The following is a 10,347-nucleotide window of genomic DNA, read 5'->3' as shown; positions in this document are numbered from 1 at the left end:
AACATTGTGATGTCATAGCGGTGATGTCATAGTAGGCCCCGGCCATAGGGTATAAATAGAGACACTATAAGGTTCGTTCCTTCACTCCTCCACGACCATCGGACAAGCCACATTGACACCAGAGCTCTTAACTTTCCTCTCATATTGCATGCAGTCAACAAGGTACGTTTGGGGCCGTAATGTGCTTGTAGGTTAAGTTCAGTGGGTTATACAACCAACCTTGCAAGGACCGGTGCCACGCCTATACAAGCAGAGATAATATGTACGTATGTTGTTATGGTTTGATCAGTGATTTATTGTATTTCATGTATGTTTTCACAGTTTTACGGTTCGGAATAAAGATGTTCTCTTCGAACGGAAATAAAGCCAATCAGTAAATATCAAAGACGGGTTGCGTCATCATTGCAAGAGGGGCAGTTACAGTAAAACTTGGATGCACCACAATGGCTCTTCAGTAGCAGCACTACAGTAAGTCTAGAACATCGAACATCCACAACCTTCCGGAACATTCTAGAACATCGAACATCCACAACCTTCCGGAACATTCTAGAACATCGAACATCCTGGCATTACATCAAGATGTCTGATAGTGGCACCCATTCCAAGACGATGGTGGAGGAGGAGACAACATCCGCGGCAGAGGGCCGAGAAGGGCCCAGAGACCGCAGGTTGACGACCGCTGATAACAAACCCTTCAACATTTTCTTATCAGACTTAGACAACTACTACTTCACCTTCAGATAGGCAACATAATAAAGATGCTGTAAAGTGTGTTACCTATTTTTATTAATATAACTTGATCTGACATATATTATATATACTGTATATGTATACACATAGTGTACACATACACTGGTAGCTATATTTTTGTGTGTGAGAAAAGCCCTGGCTATTTACATAATTGTTTCTTTACTTTCTTGTATGTTGTACTATTTGTTGTGTTTATTATATTAACATATAAATTCATTCAAAAGTTCATCCCACCGGTAGGTGGAGTGTCTTGTTATTTGTGCTCTTCGCTGCCGCTCAGGGGCAGCCTCTTTGAAGTGTCTCTCTTTGTTGTAATACAACGGAAACAGCTGACAGCGTGTTGCTTCCTATTCGTAGAAGATAAATACGCCACCATTAATTCCTTAAAATTGAATCCATGTCCATTTATTTACCTTTCTTATGATTGGAGTGTCAGAGAAAACATTACAACCTATAACTACTACCACATTGCTTAGCAGTAGCATCAACTATAGTATTATCGGTTTTCTATTTATAGCATAGGAAATTGGCGCTAGTTAAGTTAGTTTGTCATCACAACACAAAGCGCGGCGGCGGGAAAGGCACCTAATTGCCACAGGCATTTTCCTGCTATATGTTTACATGGATAATCACCAACGTTTCTTTTGGCCATACAATTATTATATTCACTCGATGTGGAAATAATCATGATTCTATCGACGCAGTGGTAGCAACAATCATATTCGATATCAAACCCTTGAAACGCAATGCCCTCGACATAACGTTCAATGAAATGAATGAAAACTTTATTTAACAGATTGCAGAATGGGTACAATACAGTACAGCTCAATACACACAATTGTTAGGGGGATGCAGACCAGAGAAATACGTTCGTCTTGTTTACATCAGGGTCCCCCGTTTTCAATTCATAGTGATAACGTAATAACCTATATTATTTTTAGCGATAGCTATACTAATAATATGTCAAGCTATATAGGCGTATTATGTCTTATATTTGTCTCTAGATGTGTTGGTGACATTACATTTGTTACATTCACGCGCGTTTTGTTGGGGTTTAAACACAAACGTGACGAGTTGTGTAACTCCTCCCCCCGCGGGACACAAAGCGTTTCGAAAATCCCGCGATCTCGAAGTGAGTCACGTGAGCGAGTGGGCGCTCGTGCCTCAAATATCCAACAAAAGCTCGGCTGCTATTGGCTGGTGGCTCGAGCGCGCCAAGGTTCCAATAAAAAGCAGAACCCACAGCTGCTGCTCCACACTTTAGTTCCAGCGCCCGTCTGTCTAGTGCTGCTTAGTTGTACTAGTAGCTAGCTTAATTTTTATTTTACTTTGCTTTCTTTTACTGTTAATTTATCAGACTTTTTTAATCTGTCGTTTTAAACGTAACTAACTATATCCAAGAAGATGTTCGCCCGCTCGCCTCTTTCCAAAAAGAACGAAAACGCCATCACTACTCAAATGGGTGAAATCTCACTTGACCCTGTTGTCGACAAAGAAAACACGGTAAGTTACTAAATGTTGCTGTTGGTTAAGTCATATTAATGTAACGTAACGTATGCCAAGCAACTGTGGTTTAGTTTCCTCAGATGACATCTAACACATTTTAGGTTAGTTGTTTTTGTACACTGGCGGCAATGAGATCAGTTACGAGTTTGCAGATTGACAACGATGGAAATAAGTCCTGCACTTTTCGTTTCTATCCCTCACAAAGTAATTACTCATGTGATCTGTATGTTTGACTAAATAAAACTACCTACCTGACAAACTTTTGTTTGTTTCTAGCCCCCCAGTATGAACACCACCCGGATATTGGCATCGAAAACGGCGCGTAAAATATTTGATGACGCAGAGGTGAGTAACTTTCACTTATATCTAGTAGTATTAATTAGTAATGATGTATATGACAAACTATTTTAAAAGTGAGCTCGTTTCGAGTCATATATTCGGATGCTGTGGCGCCAAACAAATGATCTGCAATCGAACCAAATGGCGCCAACTATTTTTCCAAACATCCGGGCCTACTAAGTTAGAGCCGGTACGACTAGCAACTTAAAGTAGCACTGGACGTTAACCACTCGACTCGAGGATTGTGTGATTGACAATTATTCCTTCAAATCATCAGGCGAAACCCAAAACGTCAAAGGGCACAGAGGACGAGCCACTCCTGAGAGACAACCCAAGGCGCTTTGTCATTTTCCCAATTAAGTACCATGACATCTGGCAAATGTACAAGAAAGCCGAGGCGTCGTTCTGGACTGCTGAGGAGGTAGGCCTAATGTCCACCGAGGTATATTGTACAAAGGAAGAAGCTGCTTCTTATAAATGAAATGACTAATCTCTTATTTTTCACCAGGTTGATCTCTCAAAGGACCAGCAGCACTGGGAGTCTCTGAAGGATGAGGAGAGATATTTCATTTCCCACGTTTTGGCTTTTTTCGCTGCCAGTGATGGGATTGTCAATGAGAACTTGGTGAGTTCCTACATAACCCCAGTTCCACCACCACCATTACTGTTTCCAATACCACTGCAAATAAAAACCCAACCAACCAGTTGACCTAGTTTTTCTTTCACCACTAGGTGGAGCGCTTCACACAGGAAGTACAAGTGACGGAGGCACGGTGCTTCTATGGCTTCCAGATCGCCATGGAAAACATCCACTCAGAGATGTACAGCCTGCTCATCGACACGTACATCAAGGACCCCAAAGAGAGGTGAGTTCTGTCACAATATTTAGATGACTGCTGGCATACAGGACCATGGATGACTATGGGGAATCCGAATGCCAACCAGTGACGGGGGATACTAAGGCGATATAGACTACTAATGATCGAGATTCGTGAGAATTAGTGTTTCCATCGCCCCTTACTTATTATTCGCTAATACGAAACAGGCTTGCAGTGATGAGACAGCGCAGGGGTACGGACCTCAGCTGATCATGGGAGCTGAGTGTTGGCACAGATACTCGGCCAGTGGGCGTGTGGTCAACTGATCGAGGAGTGCCAACATGATAAAGACGCCCGCCTGAGCACGCCTGAAAAAAATGACATTTAACATGGCCTTAAACAACAATGTCAAATCTAGTGGGAGACCTCCCCAGTTTGTGGCAGGAGTTCAAAACTAAAGGACAGATCAAACTTGACGACAAACATTCTAAATGGGGCCCATGTTTATCACTTGCTTCCAAATATGTTTATCCGTTTTCTTTTTCTTGCACAGGGATTACCTCTTCAACGCCATTGAAACCCTCCCATGTGTCAAGAAGAAGGCTGATTGGGCACTGAATTGGATTGGCAACAAGAAAGCATCATTTGGTATGTCTGGTCACCATCTTGTCTATAACAGTTGTATCATGTCTATAGATCTGTGTTAAAATACAGATTATATGTCTTACAGCCTTGACTACGACTAGTTAATATGCTCAACTAGCAGTGGCGTAACTCTCTCCAGGTGTGCGGGGGACAGATTTGTGGACGTGGCGAGTGACGTCGCTGGGGGGGGGGTTAGGGGGCCCCCCCTCTCTACCTAGATTTTTTTTAAATACCAGGGGTGCAATACCGCATTTTTTGTATCACAAACAGTACTGTATTTGCAAATCTGGTATGTCATAAATGTATAGATGTAGCAGTACTGTCTATCTGTATGTCATGTATGTCCTGATTAATTGAAAATGGGGGACCCTGATACAGTACAGCTCAATACATACAATTGTTAAGGGGATGCAGACCAGAGAAAGACTTTTGTCTTGTTTACATCAGGGTCCCCCATTTTCAATTCATGACTGAGCTGTTCTATACTGTACCCATTCTGCAATATGTGACCAGGTATGGACTTCAGGGTCATGTTGAGGGATTTTTTTTTTTTTACATATTGTGAAAGTACAGATTCATACCTTAAAAATAAGCCATCACTTGAACATTTTGGTGGGATATTTTTCAAGCTACATCCTATGAATCATGGAGATATCAGTAAACGCATTCAGAGATGAATGGTCTTCGAACTTGTGGAGAGGTTCACACCTGTGATTTAATCAACTACAACCCTACCCAGAATGCATTGTATTCCATGGCCCCCCTCTCTCTGGGGACATTAACACCTTGCATCAGGCTCTTTTGTTATGGCAATGACTCTGTCTTGAAGTATTTGCCTTGTAAGTCTAAAAGCTAAATTACTAAATGTAAATGTATTATAAGGAAAGGTTAACCTTCTGTAGTGTGGCAGTGAAAGGGTTAACCTTCTGTAGTGTGGTAGTGAAAGGTTTGTTGGAAGCCTCACATAAGCCATGTAATGTTGGGGGTCAAGGTATTGGCTGAAGGAAAGGCTACATCAATAAGCATTTAGATTTAAAGGTTAACCTTCTGTAGTGTGGCAGTGAAAGGGTTAACCTTCTGTAGCTGTGAGAATTGTTGAATAGATACACAAATGTTCTAGAATGTTTGATTATGACATCATACTGTGACATCACAAATGTTTTCGGGCATTCATAACATTATTTTCTATGATGAATTGAAAATGGGGGATCCTGATGTAAACAAGATGAAAGTCTTTCTCTGGTCTGCATCCCCTTAACAATTGTGTGTATTGAGCTGTACTGTATTGTACCCATTCTGCAATCTGTTAATAAAGTTTTCAATCAAGTTAACCTTCTGTAGTGTGGCAGTGAAAGGGTTAACCTTCTGTAGTGTGGTAGTGAAAGGTTTCTGCCACTCTTCACAAGCAAAGAGACTTTCCATTCCGTGAGAACCCGCCCTACTCTGCTCTGATTCGCAGACTGTGGGTGGGGGGGGAGAAACGCTGAATGTGATTGGATCAGAGTAGCCAGACAGACAGGCAGAGCAGCCAGCCGGACAGTGGAGCACTGAGAGAGAGGAAACGGCGGAGGATTTAACGAGGCGCGTTAATACAATTTTGTTTATCTGGCTTATTGCTGCGGATTCAAGCCAAGTTGCAATAATACAGTACAGCTCAATACACACTTGTTAAGGGGATGCAGACCCAGAAAGACGTTTGTCTTGTCATCAAATGAATTGCCAGCGCACGTTCGTCTACAACAACAACCAACGCGTCCTATAATAATAATAACTTGTTTGTTGTTTTCTTTGAGTTTCCCTATTGAATGAATTTACTTCTTATACCATTAGGTTGCAATAAATTCACTCGAATTAAATTCGTTCGCTCATCAAATTCGTGACATTCTAAATGTGTTTTAATGTTGTTTAATTTAATGACAATACACCCGCGCGGACTCGCGTTTTTTTTAATCTTTTTTATATGGACAGGACACTGCGTTTGTTGCGTTGCTATAACTTATAACATTAAGATAAAGTGTATAAACATTGTTCTTCTCCCTGCTAAGAAAGGAGAGCGTTTGGCTTTGTGTGTTTCAACACCTCTTAAGTACCTGTTAAGCTGACAGACCCACACGTAAATCCCCTCACCTGTAGTTTTTCCACAGTATTGAAGTTTGCAAATAAGAGAACACATTATTGACATTTCAAAGATGTAAAAAAAAAACAGATTTCGATTTTTTTTCGATTTTCTGAAGAGCAAGACAATTGTTCCTTTTCTGGCACTTGTTTCTCACCGGATCAAATCGGGTTTGGTCACGTCGAGTCTAAAGTGTTCAATCACTTGGCCCCAGAACCTGGATAAACACTTAAGATTCCCAAAAGTAGTGATAGACTAGCCTGTAGGTACCCAGGTCTGTTTGACATTTCGAACATATTTTGCATATTCTCAATGTTGCTGTCGACGTCGTCGCGGTCGCGTTGATGTGGGGACTTGCTTCTTCAAACCGGGTGGACAAAGTTTACAGACAAACGTTAGATTGTTTCCGTCTGAGTCAGTACTGACTTTAACGTTAAACTATTTTAAATCCCCAAGCACCGATGTCAAGAGGTAGAGTTATCTGAGCGAGTGCTGCTCAGCTTCTGCTCGCAGACGCAGATTCAGCTGTTGTTGTGATGAGTGATGACGTAGCAGGGGTTGACAGGCGCGTTGCCAGATCGGTTGGTTTTCCACATAATTTTAAAGCCTGTTTACGGTGTATTTTAACTGGGTTTTCGGCTGAAATACATATGAAATCTGGCACATCTTTGAACGCCGTTATAACAGAGTGCTGAGAATGAACGCACTTTTGAACTCCGTTACACAGCGCTGAGAATGAACGCGTTCTCAATTACGTTCATTTAGCGGATAATCAGTACGTTCAGTTCACGTTCGCCCAAAATACGAACGCGTTCATGAACGATGGTTCATTGAACGCGTTCAGGTACATCACTGTTCACTGCCCAGATAAGTACTCGCTATTTGCATATCAATAGCGCCGGTCGTATTTAACACGCCTGACGACCGGCGCTATTGATATGCAAATAGCGAGTGCAATCCCAGTTGATTTCAGGAACGCACCACTACACACACACTGCTGGTGTCGTCACTGCTGCTGGTTTAGCTCTAGGCAAGGGCAAGAATGCGACCCCCCCCCCCCCCCATCTACTCCTCTTTGCATAATAATAGGACAGGTAGTCAGAAGGGGGGGGGACATAACTGCATTCTGAAAAAATGCGGGGGACACATTCCAATGTCCCCCGCGGGAGATACGCCCCTGTCAACTAGTATGTCATGTCGATTATGTATTTATGCTAAGTTCTGACCAGAGCTCTTTCTCACTTTCTGGTCGGCCGTGTGTCTGATTGTAAACTGAGCTTTGTGGCCACAACTTTTATATATATACAAATTGTTTAATCTGAATTCCTACAGCTTCACTGTTTGGCCCATTTAGGATATTCCACAACACGTTCATTGCATGTTTATCTGTTCTCTTGATTAATAACTGACCTTGTTTGTATATTCCAGGAGAACGCGTGGTTGCCTTTGCGGCTGTTGAGGGGATCTTTTTCTCCGGCTCCTTCGCTTCTATTTTCTGGTTGAAGAAGAGGGGTCTCATGCCTGGCCTGACTTTCTCCAACGAGCTGATCAGCAGAGATGAGGTAAGTGTTGTCTGTACACTACGGATTTACTTTATAGCCACAGGTCTCGGCCTCGCTAATACAGAACAGGCTTGCGGTGATGAGACAGCGCAGGGGTACGGACCTCAGCTGATCATGGGAGCTGAGTGTTGGCACAGATACTCGGCCAGTGGGCGTGTGGTCAACTGATCGAGGAGTGCCAACATGATAAAGACGCCCGCCTGAGCACGCCTGGGGAAAAAACAACGTTTAAACAAATTCATAGTTTAACATGGCTAAAGTTATGTATTAAGTATGGGCAAAACTCAAGTACTGTCACTGGGAACTATTCAAATACTTTTCTGTTCTCTCAGCTCTTTACAGACTTATGCTACCTGGCTAGTTCGTACAGTTACTTTGGCCCCATCTCGATACATTACACTGTATTTTTGAGGCAAAACAATATTCACATACACTATTCGTAATTACTATTTGAAAGATCTATGCCCATCCCTGTTATGTATTTATTAAATGGTGAGCCGTTCTTATCAGCGCTTTGCTTCTACAACGGAATATAAAAACAAATTTCTTCAGCATCTCTTTATGGGAGCAGATGCTGTAACCACTGCAAACACTTCTCTGAGTTCTGATGTCACTTTGTCGTCTGGTCTCCAGGGTCTGCACTGTGACTTCGCCTGCCTGATGTTCAAGCACCTGGTGAACAAGCCCTCAAAGGAGGACGTGACCAAGCTCATCAGGAACGCCGTACAGATCGAACAGGTTTGTTCATCTATGATTGTTTTTGGTCATCTGTTTAATTTCACTACCCCCCCCTCAAGTCAAAGATTGATCCATTTTCCCCCTTTCTAACTAATCAGGAGTTCCTGACGGAAGCACTGCCTGTGAGGCTGATCGGCATGAACTGTGACCTCATGAAGCAATACATCGAGTTTGTGGCTGACAGGCTGATGCTGGAGCTTGGCTTCAACAAGGTAAACGTGACGTGGTTGATTTTGATTGGCCACATTCTTGTTTTGTATAATTACCACCACAGGGTCTCGCTAATACGAAACAGGCTTGCAGTGATGAGACAGCGCAGGGGTACGGACCTCAGCTGATCATGGGAGCTGAGTGTTGGCACAGATACTCGGCCAGTGGGCGTGTGGTCAACTGGTCGAGGAGTGCCAACATGATAAAGACGCCCGCCTGAGCACGCCTGAGAAAAAAAATTACATTTAACCTGGCCTTAAGAACGATGTCAAGTCTAGTGGGAGACCTCCCCAGTTTGTGGCAGGAGTTTGTTCAAAACAAAGTTGATTAATTAAAGGGCCGATCAAACTGGACAACAAACATTCTAAATGTGGCCCATGTTTATTTAACTCACTCACTACCACGCTACAGAAGGTTAACCCTTTCACTACCACATACAGACCATTAAGTCTAGTGTGGTAGTGAAAGGTTAACCTTCTGTAGGGAAAGGGATAAAGGACCCCTTCGCCTATGCTGTGTTTTCTGTTGCAGCGATTGCTAATACAATGCCTGACAAGGAAATAAACTTGGGCTCAAGCTATTCCCTTGTTATGCTATAATGGCACATCTCCCATTGACGCACAATGCATTGCAAAGCATGTTTGCTTGTGCTGCACCTTTCCTACTACAACCGGCCAAGTGGAGATGTGTGAGATTTAGGCTTTTACCAATTATTTTAACCAATTCTCAATGTTTCCCCGCTTGTGCAGATCTACAAAGTGGAGAATCCTTTCGACTTCATGGAGAACATCTCCCTTGAAGGAAAGACTAACTTCTTTGAGAAGAAGGTGGGCGAGTATCAGAAGATGGGGGTCATGTCTGGGACCACTGACAACACCTTCAGACTGGACGCTGACTTTTAAGCCTCCTGAAAAAGGGCACTTGGACACTGAAACACTTGGTTAAAAACACTTGAAGAGGAAACCGTCTTGTGTCATTCTACTGGACGGGCGTCCCTCATAACTTGCTCCACAAGAATTGTCAATAGTCTGATTTCCAGACACCAGTGACTTTTCACAACCCACTTTAACTGCAACGCGACCCTGGCTTTTATGATGCCTGTACATTAATTTAATTGTTTTTATCTAGGGTTTGTGAATGATATTAAAATCCAGGATGCAGTACTTTTTTAGTTGTATTTTTATTAGTCCTAGCTGTGTACATATTTGTAACTGGTGTATGATAAAAGGTTTTCTAATAAAAGTTATTAACGTATACAACTTTGTCTTAATTTATTTACATTTTCATTTAGCAGACTCTTATCAAAGCGACTTAAAAGTTCTGTCATCTGGAAGGGCACAGTGCTACAGTGTAGGTTAGTATATTAGGACGGTGCATGACAAGCTTAGTTAGGGTTACATTAAATTTTAGATAATGTTTGAAGACGTGAGTCTTTAGTCGATGGCGAAACAAAGATTGGACGGGTTTCGGATGTCCTAAGTGGTGGGCAGTTCGTACCACCATGTGGGGCAAGGACTGAATAGGCGGCTTCTTTTTGATGACCCTCCCGGAGCTCTGATGGGAGTGGGTCTGATGAGACTGCCAGTAGATGCAGAGCGTAGGGGTCTTGTGGGTGTGTAGTTGGAGACTTGACTGTCGAAGTAAGGGCCTCTGACTGCAATGA

The 10,347-nt window shown here is 42.7% G+C and overlaps 1 protein-coding gene across 1 annotated transcript; it reads left to right on the top strand.

Moving 5' to 3' along the window:
- The first annotated feature begins 1,999 nt into the window (after window positions 1–1,999).
- rrm2 (ribonucleotide reductase M2 polypeptide) lies at window positions 2,000–9,934 on the top strand. The gene is made up of 10 exons (XM_084313829.1): window positions 2,000–2,253; window positions 2,533–2,601; window positions 2,873–3,016; window positions 3,104–3,220; window positions 3,328–3,461; window positions 3,967–4,061; window positions 7,603–7,736; window positions 8,370–8,474; window positions 8,573–8,686; window positions 9,434–9,934. The coding sequence occupies exons 1-10, from the start codon at window positions 2,155–2,157 to the stop codon at window positions 9,584–9,586; spliced, it is 1,164 nt and encodes a 387-aa protein (XP_084169955.1). The 5' UTR covers window positions 2,000–2,154; the 3' UTR covers window positions 9,587–9,934.
- The last annotated feature ends 413 nt before the right edge of the window (window positions 9,935–10,347 follow it).

The sequence above is a fragment of the Notolepis coatsorum genome (genome assembly GCF_963971535.1).
Source record: "Notolepis coatsorum genome assembly, chromosome: 5".
Lineage (NCBI taxonomy): Eukaryota > Metazoa > Chordata > Actinopteri > Aulopiformes > Paralepididae > Notolepis > Notolepis coatsorum.
The sequence above is the reverse complement of the archived record's forward strand: the minus strand, read 5'-3'. Positions and strand labels throughout refer to the sequence as shown.

Coding starts and splice junctions, on each gene's coding strand:
- rrm2 (XM_084313829.1), top strand. CDS start 2,155: ATGTTCGCCCGCTCGCCTCTTTCCAAAAAGAACGAAAACGCCATCACT. Junction 8,475..8,572: donor ACGCCGTACAGATCGAACAG/GTTTGTTCATCT, acceptor CTAACTAATCAG/GAGTTCCTGACGGAAGCACT. Junction 8,687..9,433: donor TGGAGCTTGGCTTCAACAAG/GTAAACGTGACG, acceptor CCGCTTGTGCAG/ATCTACAAAGTGGAGAATCC.